A 19,359-nucleotide genomic window follows, 5' to 3' on the forward strand; every position below is an offset into this window, starting at 1 on the left:
TTGTGTGCGAGTGTGTGTTGGTTCAGTGTGTGTGTGTGTCCAGTGTACGTGTGTGTGTGTGTGTGTCTAGTATGTGTGTCCAGTGTGTGTGTGTGTGTGTATGTGTGTGTGTGTGTGTGTGTGTCCAGTGTTTGTGTCCTGTGTGTGTCCTTTTTGTGTATATGTCCTTTTTGTGTGTGTATTTGTCCAGTGTGTGTGTGTGTGTACAGTGTGAGTGTGTGTGTGGGGCCAGTGTGTGTGTGTGTCCAGTGTGTTTGTGTCCAGTGTGTGTGTGATCGTGTGTCCAGAGTGCGTGTGTGTCCAGTTTGTTTCCTTTTTGTGTATGTGTCCAGTGTGTGTGTGTGTGTGTCCAGTGTGTGTTTGCGTGTGTTCAGTGTGTGTGTGTCCAGTGTATGTGTGTTTGTGTCCAGTGTGTGTGTGTGTGTGTGTCCAGTGTGAGTGTGTGTGTGTGTGTGTGTGTCCAGTGTGTGTGTGTCCAGTGTATGTGTGTGAGTGTCCAGTGTGTGTGTGTGTGTGTCCAGTGTGTGTGTGTGGGTATGTGTCCAGTGTGTGTGTGTTTGTCCAGTGTGTGTGTGTGTGTGTCTGTGTCCAGCGTGTGTGTGTTTGTCCAGTATGTGTGTGTGTCTAGTGTGTGTAAGTATGGATCCAGTGTGTGTGTGTGTGTGTGTGTGTGTGTGTGTGTGTGTCCTGTGTGAGTGTGTGTGTTTCCTTTGTGTGTGTGTGTGTCCAGTCTGTGTCTGTGTGTGTCCAGTCTGTGTGTGTGTTTGTCCAGTGTGTGTGTGTGTGTCTAGTGTGTTTTTTTCCAGTTTGTGTGTGTGTGGGTGGGTGAGTGTGTGTGAGTGTGTGTGTGTGTGTCCAGTGTGTGTGTGTGTGTCTAGTGTGTTTTTTTCCAGTTTGTGTGTGTGTGGGTGGGTGAGTGTGTGTGAGTGTGTGTGTGTGTGTCCAGTGTGTGTGTGTGTGTGTGTGTGTGTGTCCAGTGCGTGTGTCCAGTATGTGTGTGTGTGTGTCTGTGTGTGTGTGTGTCCAGTTTGTGTGTGTGTCCAGTGTGTGTGTGTGTGTGTGTGTATTTGTCCAGTGTGAGTGTGTTTGTGTGTCTCCAGTGTGAGTGTGTGTGTGTGTGTGTCCAGTGTGTGTGTGTGTGTGTGTGTGTCCAGTGTTTGTGTGTGTGTGTGTGTGTGCGTGTGTGTGTGAGTCCAGTGTGTGTGTTTGTGTCAAGCGTGTGTGTGTGTGTCCAGTGTGTTTTTTTCCTCCAATTTTGTGTGTGTCCAGTTTGAATGAGTGAGTGTGTGTGTGGGTGGATCCAGTGTGTTAGTGTGTGTTGGTCCAGTTTGTGTGAGTATGTGTGTGTCCAGTTTGTGTGTGTGTGTCCATTTGTGTGTATGTGTGTCCAGTGTGTGTTTGTGTGTGTGTGTGTGTTCGTGTGTCCAGTGTGAGTGTGTGTGTGTCCAGTGTGTGTGTGTGTGTCCAGTGTGTGTGTGTTTCTCCAGTGTGAGTGTGTGTGTGTGTGTGATCCAGTGTGTGTGTGTGTTTTTGTCCAGAGTGTGTGTTTCCAGTGATTGTGTTTCTCCAGTTGTGTGTGTGTGTGTCCAGTGTGTGTGTGTGTGTGCGTGTGTGTGTGTGTGTGTGTCCAGTGTGAGTGTGTGTACGTGTCCTTTGTGAGATTGTGTGTGTTTGTGTGTGTGTGTTTGTCCAGTGTGTGTGTTTCCAATGTGTGTGTGTGTGTGTGTGTCCAGTGTGTGTGTGTGTCCAGTGTGTGTGTGTCCAGTGTGTGTGTGTCCAGTGTGTTTGTGTGTGTGTGTGTGTGTATGTGTCCAGTGTGTGTGTGTGTGTCCAGTGTTTGTGTGTGTGTCCAGTGTTAGTGTGTTTGTGTCCAGTGTGTGTGTGTCCAGTGTGTGTGTGTGTGTGTGTGTTTGTGTGTGTCCAGTGTGTGTGTGTGTGTCCAGTGTTTGTGTGTGTGTCCAGTGTTAGTGTGTGTGTGTCCAGTGTGTGTGTGTCCAGTGTGTGTGTGTGTGTGTGTGTTTGTGTGTGTGTGTGTGTGTGTGTGTGTGTGTGTGTGTGTGTGTGTTCAGTGTGAGTGTGTTTCCAGTGTGTGTGTGTGTGTTTGTGTGTGTGTGAGTGTGTTTGTCCAGTGTGTGTGTTTGTGTGTGTGTGTGTGTCCAGTGTTTGTGTGTGTGTGTGTGTGTGTGTATGTGTCCAGTGTGTGTGTGTGTGTCCAGTGTTTGTGTGTGTGTGTCCAGTGTGTATGTGTGTCCAGTGTATGTGTGTGTGTGATACACTGATACACGTGCACACATACACACTGGACACACACACACACACAGTCTTTATATAACTTAGTCCAAGTGTTGGTCAGAATGTTTGTCTTAACTAGCCTGATAACTCCAACATGTCTGATATGAACATTGACATAAACCCTCTACATACTTGAGTTTCTCCAGTCTGCAGTGTGGATCCTCCAGTCCAGCAGAGAGCAGTCTGACTCCTGAGTCTCCTGGGTGATTGTAGCTCAGGTCCAGCTCTCTCAGGTGTGAGGTGTTTGACTTCAGAGCTGAGACCAGAGAAGCACAGCCTTCCTCTGTGACTAGACAGCGTGACAGCCTACAAAGAGTTAAATCATATTAAAACCACACTGCTATTCTTTGGTGGTGAAAATAGTGACAGTGTATTTTTTTCAACATATTCAGATATATCAGCGTCCTGAAACCTGCCATATCTATTCATAAATTAATGAATGTTTCAATATTAGAAATGATCATAATATTGCTTGTAGAGAGAAAAATGTATAGTACAAATATTTGAGTAGACTGACCAGAGCAGTTTAAAAAGCAGTATCAGTCAAAAGACAGACAGTGAGGTTTTAGATTTAGATTGTATTGAGTTTACAGTCCCCACCATATCTATTTTGACAGTGAAGCTAACATTTTACATTTGGCTCTATACTCCAGCATTGTGGATTTGAGATCAAATGTTTCATATGAGGTGACAGTATATAATGTCACCTTTTATTTGAGGGTATTTTTATGCATATCTGTTTCACCATTTAGAAATGAAAGCACTTTATGTATCTACTCCCCCTTTTTCAAGAAGTCATAAGTATTCTGACCAATTAACTTATAGTGTATTAAAGTAGTTAAAAGTTGAGTATTTGGTCCCGAACTCGTTGGTTGCATTTGCAGTTTGTTTTGGTTGTGTTTTGGGTTATGTTTTGCCCGATAGTAACTGAATGGTGGATGATGACTGGAGTAATTTTCTGTCTAAGTGAGTAGATAACATGTTTCTAAACACTACTAAATTTATCCTAATGATGCCATGATTAAGAAAAATCATGAATAATTAATAATAATGAGTGAGAGAGTTACAGAGGCTACAACAAAACATGCTAACCTCTCACCATTGACCTCAAATAAAAGGTGACATTCTTTAATTTCACCTAATATGAAACATTCTATCTGAAATCCAAAATGCTGGAGCATAGCGCCAAATTTTAAAACTGTAAGCTTCACTGTCCAAACACATGTGGTGTGGACTATGTGTGCCTGGTAAACACATGTGGATCTGGTAAACAGTTATCACTTGTTGACCAACTACAGGAATACTGACCTCAGAGTCTCCAGTTTACAGTGTGGATCCTCCAGTCCAGCAGAGAGCAGTCTGACTCCTGAGTCTCCTGGGTGATTGTAGCTCAGGTCCAGCTCTCTCAGGTGTGAGGGGTTTGACTTCAGAGCTGAGACCAGAGAAGCACAGCCTTCCTCTGTGACTAGACAGCCTGACAGCCTGCAAAGAGTCAAATCATATTAAAACCACACTGCTATTCTTTGGTGGTGAAAATAGTGGCAGTATATTTTTTCTACATATTAAGATATATCAGTGTCCTGAAACCTGCCATATCTATTCATAAATGAATGTATTATTATTAGAAATGACAAATTATCAAAGTATTGCTTGTAGAGAGAAAAATATAAAAGTACAAATATTTGAGTAGACTGACCAGGGCAGTTTAAAAAGCAGTATCAGTCAAAAGACAGACAGTGAGGTATCAGATTTAGATTGTATTGAGTATACAGTCCACACCATATCTATTTTGACAGTGAAGCTAACATTTTAAATGTGGCTCTATACTCCAGCATTTTGGATTTGAGACCAAATGTTTTATATGAGGTGACAGTATATAATATCACCTTTTATATTAGGGTATTTTCATACATATCTGTTTCACCATTTAGAAATGAAACCACTTTATGTATCTAGTCGCCCCATTTGAAGAAGTCATAAGTATTCTGACCAATTCACTTATAGTGTATTAAAGTAGTTAAAAGTTGAGTATTTGGTCCCAAACTCGTTGGTTGCATTTGCAGGTTGTTTTGGTTGTGTTTTGGGTTATGTTTTGCCCGATAGTAGTTGAATGGTGGATGATGACTGGAGTAATTTTCTGTCTAAGTGAGTAGATAACATGTTTCTAAACACTACGAAATTAATCCTGATGATGCGTTGATTAAGAAAAATCATGAATGAATCATAAATAATAATGAATGAGAAAGTTACAGAGGCTACAACAAAACATGCTAACCTCTCACCATTACCAATAACAGAGGGGGTATGATCCTTGTTCCTCTGTAACTTTCTCATTCATCATCATTCACGATTCATTCATGATTATTCATAATCATAGTAGCGTCCACATGAATGTAGAAGTGTTCAGAAACATCTTCTATTCTTACTGACAATACAAGTGAAGTGACTCCAAAATGACAGGACATTATTCACCATTCAGTTTCTATTGGGAAAAACATCATCCAAAACACAACCAAAACAAACTGCAAATGTATTAAACCAGTTTGTAGAATCACAAGCTTGATGTAATCACTGTGGGTAAGGAATATGGGACCAAATACTAAACTTTAGACTAAATTAATTAGTCCAAATAATTACGACTTTTTCAAATGAGAGAACTACATACATTAAGTGCTTTCGTATCTAAACAGTAAAACAGATATGTATGAAGAACCTCAAATAAAAGGTGACATTATATAATGTCACCTAATATGAAACATTCTACCTCAAATCCAAAATGCTGGAGCATAGCACCAAATTTAAAACTGTAAGCTTCACTGTCCAAACACATATGGTGTGGACTATGTGTGCCTGGTAAACACATGTGGATCTGGTGAACAGTTATCACTTGTTGACCAACTACAGGAATACTGACCTCAGAGTCTCCAGTTTACAGTGGGGATTCCCCAGTCCAGCAGAGAGCAGCTTCACTCCTGTATCCTTCAGGTCATTGATACTCAGATCCAGCTCTCTCAGGTGTGAGGGGTTTGACTTCAGAGCTGAGACCAGAGAAGCACAGCCTTCCTCTGTGACTCCACAGCCTGACAGCCTGACAAAGAGATCATCATGATTTCACAAACACACTGTTAATTTAACACCAGTAGTGTAGAAGGACAATGGCAGATGCATTTGGTTTATTCTCTTAAACAACATATAGATTAATCTTCCGTCTCCTAGAATTACATGGTCATATTGTTATACTAATGTGAACACCAATGCACTGATTAAATATGTTATTTCATAATACATATTTTTCTCTAATCTGAATATGTTTTCCTGATGATTAGTACTTAAATATAATTGTATTTACTCACAGAGCAGCTCTGGAGGCTTTGACCACTGGCAGCAGCCTCAGAAGACCTTCCTCTGATCTGAAGTATTTCTTCAGGTCAAACACATCCAGCTCCTTTTCTGAAGTCAACAACACAAAGACCAGAGCTGACCACTGAGCAGGTGACAGTTTGGCTTCTGAGAGACTTCCTGATCTCAGGTAGCTTTGGATCTCCTCCTCTAGAGAATGGTCATTCAGTTCATTCAGACAGTGGAACAGATTGATGCACCTCTCTGGAGAGGGATTCTCCCTGATCTTCTCCTTGATGTACTTGACTGTTTCTTCATGGCTCTGTGAGTTGCTTCTTGTCTTTGTCAGTAGACCTCGTAAGTGCTTCTGATTGGACTCCAGTGAGAGGCCCAGAAGGAATCGGAGGAACAGGTCCAGGTTTCCTGTCTCACTTTGTAAGGCTTTATCCACAGCACTCTTGTAGAAGGTGACTTTACGCTTGTGTCTGATCCTCACAGAAAAGTTACTGGACGTTGATTGAGGTTTTGCCATTAGATTCTCATTGTTGTTGATGAATGAGAGGAACACATATACAGCAGCCAGAAACTCCTGAATGCTCAGATGCACGAAGCAGTACACCTTTTCCTGGTACAGCCCACATTCCTCTTTAAAGAGCTGTGTGCACAATCCTGAATACACTGAGGCTTCATTGACATCAATGCCAGCCTCTTTCAGGTCTTCTTCATAGAAAATTAGATTGCCCTCAACAAGCTGTTGAAAAGCCAGTTTTCCCAGTGACAGAACACTCTCTTTATTCCAGTGTGGACCTGTCTCTTCTTTCCCAAGATACTTTTCATTCTTCTGTTCAGTATGAAACACCACAAGGTGCGTGTACATCTCAGTCAGGGTCTTGGGCATCTCTTCTCTGTTGTGTTTCAGCATGTGTTCAAGGACTATTGCAGAAATCCAACAGAAGACTGGAATATGGCACATGATGTGGAGGCTCCTTGATGTCTTTATGTGTGAGATGATTCTGCTGGCCAGGTCCTCATCACTGAATCTCTTCCTGAAGTACTCCTCCTTCTGTGGGTCATTGAACCCTCGTACCTCTGTCACCTGGTCAACACACACTGAAGCGATCTTATTGGCTGCTGCAGGTCGGGTAGTTATCCAGAGGAAAGCAGAGGGAAGCAGATTTCCCTTGATGAGATTTGTCAGCAGAACATCCACTGAGGTTGACTTTGTGACGTCACAACAGATCTTGTTCTTCTGGAAGTCTAGGGGCAGTCGGCACTCATCCAGACCATCAAAGATGAACAGAACTTTGTACTTGTCGTAGTTGGAGATTCTTGATTCTTTGGTTTCCATTGAGAAGTGACTGAGAAGTTCAATCAATCAATCAATCAATCAATTTTATTTTATATAGCCCTTCTTACATCAGCTAATATCTCGAAGTGCTGTACAGAAACCCAGCCTAAAACCCCAAACAGCTAGTAATGCAGGTGTAGAAGCACGGTGGCTAGGAAAAACTCCCTAGAAAGGCAAAACCTAGGAAGAAACCTAGAGAGGAACCAGGCTATGAGGGGTGGCCAGTCCTCTTCTGGCTGTGCCGGGTGGAGATTATAACAGAACCATGCCAAGATGTTCAAAAATGTTCATAAGTGACAAGCATGGTCAAATAATAATCAGGAATAAATCTCAGTTGGCTTTTCATAGCCGATCATTAGAGTTTAAAACAGCAGGTCTGGGACAGGTAGGGGTTCCATAACCGCAGGCAGAACAGTTTAAACTGGAATAGCAGCAAGGCCAGGCGGACTGGGGATAGCAAGGAGTCACCACGGCCGGTAGTCCCGACGTATGGTCCTAGGGCTCAGGTCTCTCAGTTGGCTTTTCATAGCCGATCATTTAGAGTTGAAAACAGCAGGTCTGGGACAGGTAGGGGTTTCGTAGCCGCAGGCAGAACAGTTGAAACTGGAATAGCAGCAAGGCCAGGCGGACTGGGGGCAGCAGGGTGTCATCATGCCCGGTAGTCCTGACGTATGGTCCTAGGGCTCAGGTTCTCAGAGAGAAAGAGAGAACGAGAGAATTAGAGAGAGCATACTTAAATTCACACAGGACACTGGATAAGACAGGAGAAGTACTCCAGGTATAACCAACTAACCCCAGCCCCCCGACACATAAACTACTGCAGCATAAATACTGGAGGCTGAGACAGGAGCGGTCCGGAGACACTGTGGCCCCATCCGAAGAAACCCCCGGACAGGGCCAAACAGGAAGGATATAACCCCACCCACTCCGCCAAAGCACAGCCCCCGCACCACTAGAGGGATATCCCCAACCACCAACTTACAATCCTGAGACAAGGCCGAGTATAGCCCACAGAGGTCTCCACCACAGCACAAACCAAGGGGGGGGGGGGCGCCAACCCAGACAGGAAGATCACGTCAGTAACTCAACCCACTCAAGTGACGCACCCCTCCCAGGGACGGCATGAAAGAGCACCAGCAGGCCAGTGACTCAGCCCCTGCAACAGGGTTAGAGGCAGAGAACCCCAGTGGAGAGGGGAACCGGCCTGGCAGAGACAGCAAGGGCTGTTCGTTGCTCCAGCCTTTCCGTTCACCTTCACACTCCTGGGCCAGACTACACTCAATCATATGACCTACTGAAGAGATAAGTCTTCAGTAAAGACTTAAAGGTTGAGACCGAGTCTGCGTCTCTCACATGGGTAGGCAGACTGTTCCATAAAAATGGAGATCTATGGGAGAAAGCCCTGCCTCCCGCTGTTTGCTTAGAAATTCTAGGGACAATTAGGAGGCCTGCGTCTTGTGACCGTAGCGTACGTATTGGTATGTACGGCAGGACCAACTCGGAAAGATAGGTAGGAGCAAGCCCATGTAACGCTTTATAGGTTAACAGTAAAACCTTGAAATCAGCCCTTGCCTTAACAGGAAGCCAGTGTAGGGAAGCTAGCACTGGAGTAATATGATCAAATTTCTTGGTTCTAGTCAGGATTCTAGCAGCCGTATTTAGCACTAACTGAAGTTTATTTAGTGCTTTATCCGGGTAGCCGGAAAATAGAGCATTGCAGTAGTCTAATCTAGAAGTAACAAATGCATGGATTAATTTTTCTGCATCATTTTTGGACAGAAAATTTCTGATTTTTGCAATGTTACGTAGATGGAAAAAAGCTGTCCTTGAAACAGTCTTGATATGTTCGTCAAAAGAGAGATCAGGGTCAAGAGTAACGCCTAGGTCCTTCACAGTTTTATTTGAGACGACTTTACAACCATCAAGATGAATTGTCAGATTTAACAGAAGATCTCTTTGTTTCTTGGGACCTAGAACAAGCATCTCTGTTTTGTCCGAGTTTAAAAGTAAAAAGTTTTCAGCCATCCACTTCCTTATGTCTGAAACACAGGCTTCTAGCGAGGGCAATTTTGGGGCTTCACCATGCTTCATTGAAATGTACAGCTGTGTGTCATCCGCATAGCAGTGAAAGTTAACATTATGTTTTCGAATAACATCCCCAAGAGGTAAAATATATAGTGAAAACAATAGTGGTCCTAAAACGGAACCTTGAGGAACACCGAAATGTACAGTTGATTTGTCGGAGGACAGACCATTCACAGAGACAAACTGATATCTTTCCGACAGGTAGGATCTAAACCAGGCCAGAACTTGTCCGTGTAGACCAATTTGGGTTTCCAGTCTCTCCAAAAGAATGTGGTGATCGATGGTGTCAAAGGCAGCACTAAGGTCTAGTAGCACGAGGACAGATGCAGAGCCTCGGTCTGACGCCATTAAAAGGTCATTTACCACCTTCACAAGTGCAGTCTCAGTGCTATGATGGGGTCTAAAACCAGACTGAAGCATTTCGTATACATTGTTTGTCTTCAGAAAGGCAGTGAGTTGCTGCGCAACAGCTTTTTCTAAAATTTTTGAGAGGAATGGAAGATTCGATATTGGCCGATAGTTTTTTATATTTTCCGGGTCAAGGTTTGGCTTTTTCAAGAGAGGCTTTATCACTGCCACTTTTAGTGAGTTTGGTACACATCCGGTGGATAGAGAGCTGTTTATTATGTTCAACATAGGAGGGCCAAGCACAGGAAGCAGCTCCTTCAGCAGTTTAGTAGGAATAGGATCCAGTATGCAGCTTGAAGGTTTAGAGGCCATGATTATTTTCATCATTGTGTCAAGAGATATAGTACTAAAACACTTAAGTGTCTCTCCCGATCCCAGGCCCTCGCAGAGCTGTGCAGATCCAGGACAGCTAAGCCCTGGAGGAATACGCAGATTCAAAGAGGAGTCCGTAATTTGCTTTCTAATGGTCATGATCTTTTCCTCAAAGAAGTTCATGAATTTATCACTGCTGAAGTGAAAACCATCCTCTCTTAGGGAATGCTGCTTTTTAGTTAGCTTTGCAACAGTATCAAAAAGAAATTTTGGATTGTTCTTATTTTCCTCGATTAATTTGGAAAAGTAGGATGATCGAGCAGCAGTGAGGGCTCTTCGGTACTGCACGGTACTGTCTTTCCAAGCTAGTCGGAAGACTTCCAGTTTGGTGTGGCGCCATTTCCGTTCCAATTTCCTGGAAGCTTGCTTCAAAGCTCGGGTATTTTCTGTATACCAGGGAGCTAGTTTCTTATGACAAATGTTTTTCGTTTTTAGGGGTGCAACTGCATCTAGGGTATTGTGCAAGGTTAAATTTAGTTCCTCAGTTAAGTGGTTAACTGATTTTTGTCCTCTGACGTCCTTGGGTAGGCAGAAGGGGTCTGGAAGGGCATCAATGAATTTTTGTGTTGTCTGAGAATTTATAGCACGACTTTTGATGCTCCTTGGTTGGGGTCTGAGCAGATTATTTGTTGCGATTGCAAACGTAATAAAATGGTGGTCCGATAGTCCAGGATTTTGTGGAAAAACATTAAGATCTACAACATTTATTCCATGGGACAAAACTAGGTCCAGAGTATGACTGTGGCAGTGAGTAGGTCCAGAGACATGTTGGACAAAACCCACTGAGTCGATAATGGCTCCGAAGGACTTTTGGAGTGGGTCTGTGGACTTCTCCATGTGAATATTAAAATCACCAAAAATTAGAATATGATCTGCTATGACTACAAGGTCTGATAGGAATTCAGGAAACTCAGAGAGGAACGCTGTATATGGCCCAGGAGGCCTGTAAACAGTAGCTATAAAAAGTGATTGAGTAGGCTGCATAGATTTCATGACTAGAAGCTCGAAAGATGAAAACGTCATTTTTTTTTTTGTAAATTGAAATTTGCTATCGTAAATGTTAGCAACACCTCCGCCTTTGCGGGATGCACGGGGAATATGGTCACTAGTGTAACCAGGAGGTGAGGCCTCATTTAACACAGCAAATTCATCAGGCTTAAGCCATGTTTCAGTCAGGCCAATCACATCAAGATTATGATCAGTGATTAGTTCATTGACTATGACTGCCTTTGAAGTGAGGGATCTAACATTAAGTAACCCTATTTTGAGATGTGAGGTATCACGATCTCTTTCAATAATGGCAGGAATGGAGGAGGTCTTTATCCTAATAAGATTGCTAGGGTGGACACCACCATGTTTAGTTTTGCCCAACCTAGGTCGAGGCACAGACACAGTCTCAATGGGTATGGCTGAGCTGACTACACTGACTATGCTATTGGCAGACTCCACTAAGCTGGCAGGTTGGCTAACAGCCTGCTGCCTGGCCTGCACCCTATTTCACTGTGGGGCTAAAGGAGTTAGAGCCCTATCTATGTTGGTAGATAAGAGGAGAGCACCCCTCCAGCTAGGATGGAGTCCGTCACTCCTCAGCAGGTCAGGCTTGATCCTGTTTGTGGGTGAGTCCCAGAAAGAGGGCCAATTATCCACAAATGTTATCTTTTGGGAGGGGCAGAAAACAGTTTTCAACCAGCGATTAAGTGCTGAGACTCTGCTGTAGAGCTCGTCACTTCCCCTAACTGGGAGGGGGCCAGAGACAATTACTCGATGCCGACACATCTTTCTAGCTGATTTACACGCTGAAGCTATGTTGCACTTGGTGACCTCTGACTGTTTCATCCTAACATCGTTGGTGCCGACGTGGATAACAATATCTCTATACTCTCTACACTCGCCAGTTTTAGCTTTAGCCAGCACCATCTTTAGATTAGCCTTAACGTCGGTAGCCCTGCCCCCTGGTAAACAGTGTATCAAAGTGTGTTTTTCCCCATTCATCAAATTCAGCTCCCGAAAAGGGAATGAAAATACAAATTGGACATCCTGATTTGCTTTTCCTTCAGCCCAGTCCAGAATGAACTTCTGCACAGAGACTGTTTTTCCAATGCCAGCGACTCCCTTTGTCAGCACAGTTCTGATAAGTTTGTCTTGTCCAGTTAAGGGTTTGAAGATGTCGTTACATTTGATTGCAGTCTCTGGTCTTGCTTGCTTCCTGGTTGTTGTCTCAATCTGTCTCAGCTCATGTTCATTATTGACCTCTCCTGTTCCACCCTCTGTGATGTAGAGCTCTGTGTAGATCTTATTGAGAAGTGTTGGGTTTCCTTGTTTAGCGATCCCCTCAAATACACATTGAAACTTCTTCTTTAGATTAGATTTGAGTTCACGTTGGCAAATCACAGCAAGCTCATCTGAATGAAGAAATAACACAGAGCATATTAATATTACATCTGTTTTAATTCCTACAGTATTGTAGGACTGTTATAAATTTTTCAATAAAAATATTATATTGTTTATTGTACTTATTATTAATATAAGTATTATTAATGTTGTCTCTCTCTCTACTCTGTCTCTCCTCTTCTCTGTCTAAATTAATCACCACAACACATCCCTGCTGCTACTTGATGAGGTCACTAGGTGTTGTGTTAAGGCTGCTACAATATCATTGAGTTACACAGCTACTTTAGCTGTACTTTAGCTACAGCTTTTAAATGTTTGTTATAAAACTGTAAAAAATGTAAAAAATAAATTAAAAAAAGACTAAAAAAAAACAGCATTCAACATGAGGCAGACAGCTCTTACTTTTCTCCAGTGTGTCAGCAAGCTCCTTCTGGTTCATTTTCCTCAGGACGTGCAGTGTGATCTTCAGAGCCCCCTCTCTGGCACTGCTCTCCTGCTTCTCATCTTCAGCGTCCACCACTTCCTTATCCTGCTTCTGACTCTCAAAGCCTTCTGGGAGTTCTGGACTAAGAATCCTCTTGAACATCTTCAGCTCGTTCTTCACAAATGTCATAATATTCTCTTCAAGCAACTGAAATAAATCAAGTAAATCAGTTAAGCAAGAGACTAAATGCTTTCTCATTAACACATGAATGAATGATTGACAGATCAACTTTACTTGAGGTAAACAAAAAACAAATGTACATAACAAGACCACATACACTGAATATGGAGGCCAGGTCTTTTTGATGACTCTGGGAAGACTGACCACTGGGAATATTTGACTCTGATCTCTCCTGTTGGTTTCTGTGGACAAAACATGACATTACATTTCCACATCCAGGGAGTGCACACACACACACACACACACACACACACACACACACACACACACACACACACACACACACACTCACACACACACACACACAGGGAGGGAATGTTGTGTTTGTTTAATATTGTTTCAGGACTATGAAAATGGAAAAAAGGATTAGCCTATGGATTATGAAAACAACAAAAATAAATGGGAAAATGGGAGAGGAGAAATGACTAGAGACAGTGTTGTTTAACTCACTGACCATGACCCATGAGTTCTTCTTACCTTTGTTCACTAGAAAAGTCTCCCTCTCTGAACTGTATAGGACGATACATAGACCGGTCACTCTTCATGGACAAACAGCTGGGTACAGGGGAGGCTGGTCTCTCCTGCTTGATTGGATTTCAACACAACAGAGACAAACATTACATCTCTCATCTACTTGGTACACCTACTGGAGAGCTCTTCTTTATCTACAGTGGTGTTACTTTGGCAGATAATGTCACCCATCTAAATAAATAGTATATATATAAATATATATATATATATATATATAAATATATATAAATATATATATATATATATATATATATATATATATATATATATATATAGTTAACTAAATGTATGGTGTTTTTGGTTTATGTCAGTTTCATTGTTTGTCATGCTATAAATATTTATTTTATGGTTGTAAGTGGTAAAATTAACTAGAAAATGTCATATTTTGTAATTCTGAGTAATTACTACTTTAGTAAGGATATACACTTTATTCAGTACTACTACAGTTGCTAAATAATTCCAATAGATGGCAGCATTAGACCATGAATGACATTTCAGAAGGTTAGTTTAGTTTTCTCCCTGGATAAACCACCACTCCCCCTCACAGGAAAACTCCTGCACACGCTTTTTACAGTCCCTTTCCACACTGCTAACGCAAGAGGAACGACTGAAAAAGCATTTAACAGATTACTGTGAAATAATATAATGATGATTCATGTTTATTATTATTATTACTAACTCCTGAGTGGCGCAGTGGTCTAAGGCTGTGCCACTAGAGATCCTGGTTCAAATCCAGGCTCTGTCGCAGCTGGCCGCGACCGGGAGACTCATGGGCGGCGCACAATTGGCCCAGCGTTGTCCAGGGTAGGGGAGGGAATGGCCGGCAGGGATGTAGCTCAGTTGATAGAGCATGGTGTTTGCAACGCCAGGGTTGTGGGTTTGATTCCCACGGGGGGCCAGTATAAAAAAAATAATAATAATAATATTCACTAACTGTAAGTCGCTCTGGATAAGAGCGTCTGCTAAAATGTAAATGAAATTAGCTGTTTTTATGCTCATGTTTTGATATTATACTTCATTACTATAACGATTATCAATAAGCCTGAACATTAATTTAGTCACCTCTGGTCGAGAAAAACGTATTTTCCTGGTACATTCATTGTCAGATTCATCAACCAGCAGCGAGCACTCTGCCTTCTAGCACAAGCGAGGGGCATGTTGAGGTACATTTGCTAACCGGGAGGGTTGCATGATGTAATTTATTGGCGGGCTGGAAGACGCACTCTTGTCTTATCTATTCCGAGGTAGTTTACTCCCAATATTTTATAATGCATGTATACTAGGGTTGAGGTTAGCGCATCTGACTAGTGATTATTTACCAGGGGTTCAACACCTGCTATAGTCACTATTTAATTGCTCTTCCAAAAGCATCACAGGCCTAATACGAGATATATATCTAACTAAAGTAATGAGTGACCATTTTAGAAAATCATGGGACATATAGTATTTGGTTGCATGCTATTTTATGTCAATCATATTGCTGCTTGTAGCCTATAACTGATGCTTCGTTGTCTTATGCTGCCATATATTGGAAATATTTAGCAAATCAAAGTTATTAATTCACGTACAGACATTGGTGAGGCAGCTGAGAATAAAGTGTATTTTTCTTGTTAATTTTTTAGATCAGTCTCAAACCTGCCCCACCTATCCCATGCCAATTGCTGGACTTTCACACAGAGGTTACTAGGTCACCCAGTTCAAGCCACATTTGAAAAATTAAACAAAAGTGTCTTATTTATCAAGTGTTCTGTCTTGCAATAATAAATATCATAAAATAACTAATAACAAAAAACAAGCAAAAGGTTTGACAGGTTTTGATTAACAAAAAATCGAAAATGCTATTTAGTACTATAATTGTATTTACTAAGATAATATTATTACTAAAAAAGTTTCTAAAAGTGTTCTAGGCTACCCTACCCTAGAATTAGGGTTAAGGTTAAGGCTAAAATAGGTTATAACTAGGGTTAGGGGTTAGGGTTAAGGCTAAAATAGAATTAGGGTTAAGGGTTAAGGTTAAAATACGTTATACCTAAGGTTGAGGCTAAAATAGGTTATACGTAGGGTTAGAGTTTCTGTATTGCACTTTGTGACATCTGCTGAAATACAAAGGGCTTTATAAATACTTTTGATTGATTGATTGTTAGGTTTACTGTTTTTAAGGCAAAAAACAGTATTGTTTATAGCTCTCTTGCTCCTCCCTGTGGCTGTATCTGGGTACTATATACCTCATTCATGACACTTGCTAGGCTCATAATCTGAGGTAGCAACTGCATCAGATCTACAAATCAATTAGCTAGACCACCCGATTAAACAATCACCCCATTATACCCATTTGGTTTGCAACTCAGTGAACCTGCGCAGCATTCGCTCAATTTGATGCCTGAACAAAGGTTTCGATACATATCAAATTACCCAGCAGCCATTTAGAAACAACAAATCGTCAAAGAAAAATGGTTATTTCTTAATTTAAAAATGTATTCTGGCTGTTTAAATCAGCCACATCTTGAAAAAGAGGACAGGGACATGTGTTTTGTTTAGGTTGTACACCCTTTTCTGAAAACAAATATGGTTAACCATGACCAGAAACGGTTTAACGTTTGATGGATATCCGCCAGCCATCTCTTACATGTTCGGTGAACACAACGTGTTCTCAGGGGAGCAGTAACCCTCTCACCAAGTATCAATAACCTTGATAATAATAAGTTACTTGAGGTAAGCCTACAGTGTTAACTATATACATGCTGTCCTTAATCAAAAAGCAAATTGAACAATAAACCCTGGCATCTCAACACTGAAACGAACTCTGTCGTTATTCCCCAAGATCACTTCAGCCCACTCTGCTCCTAACTGGACAATATCCTGGCGCCACACCGGACGTTGTGGACGACACCGGACGACAGTTCTGTACGGGGACGCGGGCAATTCCAGAACGCGGACATGAGCAGAGCAACACAATAAACCAAACCCAGTCTTTACAGTGGCTTACATTAGTAATATTCATTTATTTATTTTTTATATGTAAAACAAACATTCAATGTTTTGAGATCTGGGCCCTTATTTAATTACCTACATCATGTTATTTCATGTTATCCCTTTGGAGCGCAACATCACGTTGTTAAAAAATACTTATAATTTGGGCATGGCTATAAAATGGCCAATGGAAGGCATCTAGGGCGAAATATGTGTTAGATGAAAATGAACATTGTATGCAACGTTGTAGGCAACATTATTGACACGGGACTTGATGCCTACGATGCCAAAGCTATTTAGAGTTGTTAAACGGGTGTGAAGAGTGTGTTGGTATAACGGTAATATTGTCAAAATTCTGCTTGTAACAACTATCAGAAATGGTTAAAAAAATATGCATTCCATTATATTAGGCAATAATGAAGAGTAGGTAAAGTGGTCGTGTCGTATTAAAATTCTATCAAATGTCTTCCATTGCAACGAGTACAGTCAGGGTGCTGCAGAACCCCTGCAGTACCTCCGCTGACCCCGGATTGAGAACTCCTGATTTAGCAGATGCTCTTATCCAGAGCGATTTACGATAGCTCTTAAGATAGCTATTTATTTTAGAAATAAAATTAACAAATTCTTCATAAAATTGTTATCTCACCTCTTAGCTTTGGTGTCATGTTCCCCAGAGAGATGCATTTTAGAGGCAGGGCCCCCCTCCTCTCTCTCCCCAGAGAGACTCATTTTAGACCACTGACCCCTAAACAGAGATGCAGCATGTTGGTTGTGGTGAACACAGTGACAACTAATTCTAGAATGTCCATTGTTCTCTTTTACTCATGATCTCTTAGAAATAAAACATTTACTAACAGACATATCGAAACAGTCAGGCTATTTAATGCAATCACATGAACATCTGGTTGTGACATCTCTTCTCCATGTTAACTGTCAATAATAATAATAAGTCACTGTTTGTTAAGGTAGTTATAGACAGTGCAACAACACAAGGCCATGTCTCACACGTATTTGTATTCATTAAAAGTCGGCTATTTGTTGTCTTTCAATCTGAGAGATATAGACAGAAGGGCTAAAACAGGCTTGATTGATCTCAGGGGAAATCATTGATACATTCAGAAAGTATTTTTGCAACAAGTAGGAGATTTATATTATGTAAAGTAGGCTAGGTTATATAATGTAAACTCAGCAAAAAAAGAAATGTCCCTTTTTCAGGACCCTGTCTTTCAAAGATAATTCGTAAAAATCCAAATAACTTCACATATCTTCATTGTAAAGCAGGGGTGTCAAACGTCCGGCCCGCGGGCCGGATCAGGCCCGCAAATGGGTTTAATCCGGCCCGCGAGACGATTTTGAAAAAAATAAATAATAATAATAATTAAAATACAATTTTTTGGTAAAGTATAAAAATGCGCTGCAATTTTTCAATAAAATAAACTGCTGTTCCAATTGCGTCCACTGGATGGCGCAATAGCAATTGTGTTAAGCAAGCAAACTGTTTATACCGGGGCAGAGCAAGTAGGTCAAGCACGTGCAGCCAATGAGCTACTTTGTTTTGCCCGCGATATTTATTACGGCTTCTACTTTTAACATTGTGCTTTGGCACCCTCATTGCCTCAATAGGTCTCTGTCAAAAAAGAGAAAAGTGGACGCAGAGTGCAGAGTGTTCCAAGAAAAATGGTCATCCTAGTTATTCACGGAATTGAATGGGAAAGCTGTATGTTTGGTGTGTTCAGAGCATGTTGCAGTGCTGAAAGAATATAACCTTTGTCGCCACTATGTGAGTCTTCATGCCGACAAATATGACAACTTTCAAGGACAGCGGAGATGAGAGAAGGTGAATGAACTGTTGGCGGGTCTGAAGAAACAGCAGTCTGTGTTTACTCACAGCCGAGACAGTGACGCTGCAGTGAAAGCTAGCTACCTCATTGCTAATGAAATCGCAGTGGCTTCAAAACCATTTAGTGAGGGTGAATTTGTAAAAACATGCATGATGAAGGCAGCGGAGATTGTGTGCCCTGAAAAGCGGCAGGCTTTTGCAAATATCAGCCTGACAAGAAACACAGTTGCAGACAGGATTTCCGATCTTTCAGTGGATTTGGACAGCCAGTTGAAGCAAAAAGTAAAGTCATTTATTGCGTTTTCGGTTGCAATTGATGAAAGCACGGACATTACAGATGTTGCACAACTGGCCATTTTCATCCGCGAAGTTGATGACACATTGACCGTCACCGAGGAGTTCGTGGAGTTGGTGCCGATGACAGATACGACAGCAGCTGATATTTTTACCGCACTCGTCGGCGCGCTGGACAGGGTCGGAGTGGACTGGTCCCGCGCTTTCAGCCTGGCTACAGATGGTGCGCCCTCAGTGATCGGGAAAAAAGCAGGCATTGTGACAAAGTTCAGAGAGAAAGTGCAATCTGCAAATGGAGGACGTGATTTTTTGACTTGTCACTGTATTTTGCACCAGGAGGCTTTGTGTTGCAAGTCATTAAAGATGGATAACGTCATGAAGGTGGTCATCCAAACTGTTAATTTCATCCGATCCAGAAGCCTGAATCACCGTCAGTTTGACAGCCTTCTCAGAGAAAGACCACATCTATAGCCTGCCATACCACACTGAGGTAAGATGGTTAAGCAGAGGTGCTGTGCTGAGGCGTTTCTTTGATTTACGAGAAGAAATTGAACAGTTCATGGAAGAAAAGGGCAAACCAGTGTTAGAATTTCATTCCGCAGAATGGATGCAGGAGCTTGCATTTATGGTGGATGTTACAGAGCACCTGAATAACTTGAACAAACAGCTGCAAGGGCGCAACAAAGTTGTCACGCAAGATTATGACAGCATACGTTCTTTCAAGTTGAAGCTGTCATTGTGGGAGACGCAACTTGCCGGTGGGGATGCAGCTCACTTCCCCTGTCTGAAAAATGTGTTCGCGACCCAACATGTGGCAGACATGAA

The 19,359-nt window shown here is 41.9% G+C and overlaps 1 protein-coding gene across 1 annotated transcript; it reads right to left on the reverse strand.

The window, feature by feature from the left end:
- Positions 1 to 10,877: 10,877 nt before the first annotated feature.
- Positions 10,878 to 17,372, reverse strand: LOC311121860 (uncharacterized protein). Its single transcript, XM_084196297.1, has 5 exons — positions 17,047 to 17,372; positions 13,377 to 13,480; positions 12,997 to 13,081; positions 12,638 to 12,866; positions 10,878 to 12,246 (listed from the first exon to the last, which is right to left on the reverse strand). The coding sequence occupies exons 2-5, from the start codon at positions 13,442 to 13,444 to the stop codon at positions 11,342 to 11,344; spliced, it is 1,287 nt and encodes a 428-aa protein (XP_084052423.1). The 5' UTR covers positions 13,445 to 13,480; positions 17,047 to 17,372; the 3' UTR covers positions 10,878 to 11,341.
- Positions 17,373 to 19,359: the final 1,987 nt, after the last annotated feature.

The sequence above is a fragment of the Coregonus lavaretus genome, assembly GCF_964263955.1.
Source record: "Coregonus lavaretus genome assembly, contig: HAP1_SCAFFOLD_617, whole genome shotgun sequence".
NCBI classification, from domain to species: Eukaryota; Metazoa; Chordata; class Actinopteri; order Salmoniformes; family Salmonidae; genus Coregonus; species Coregonus lavaretus.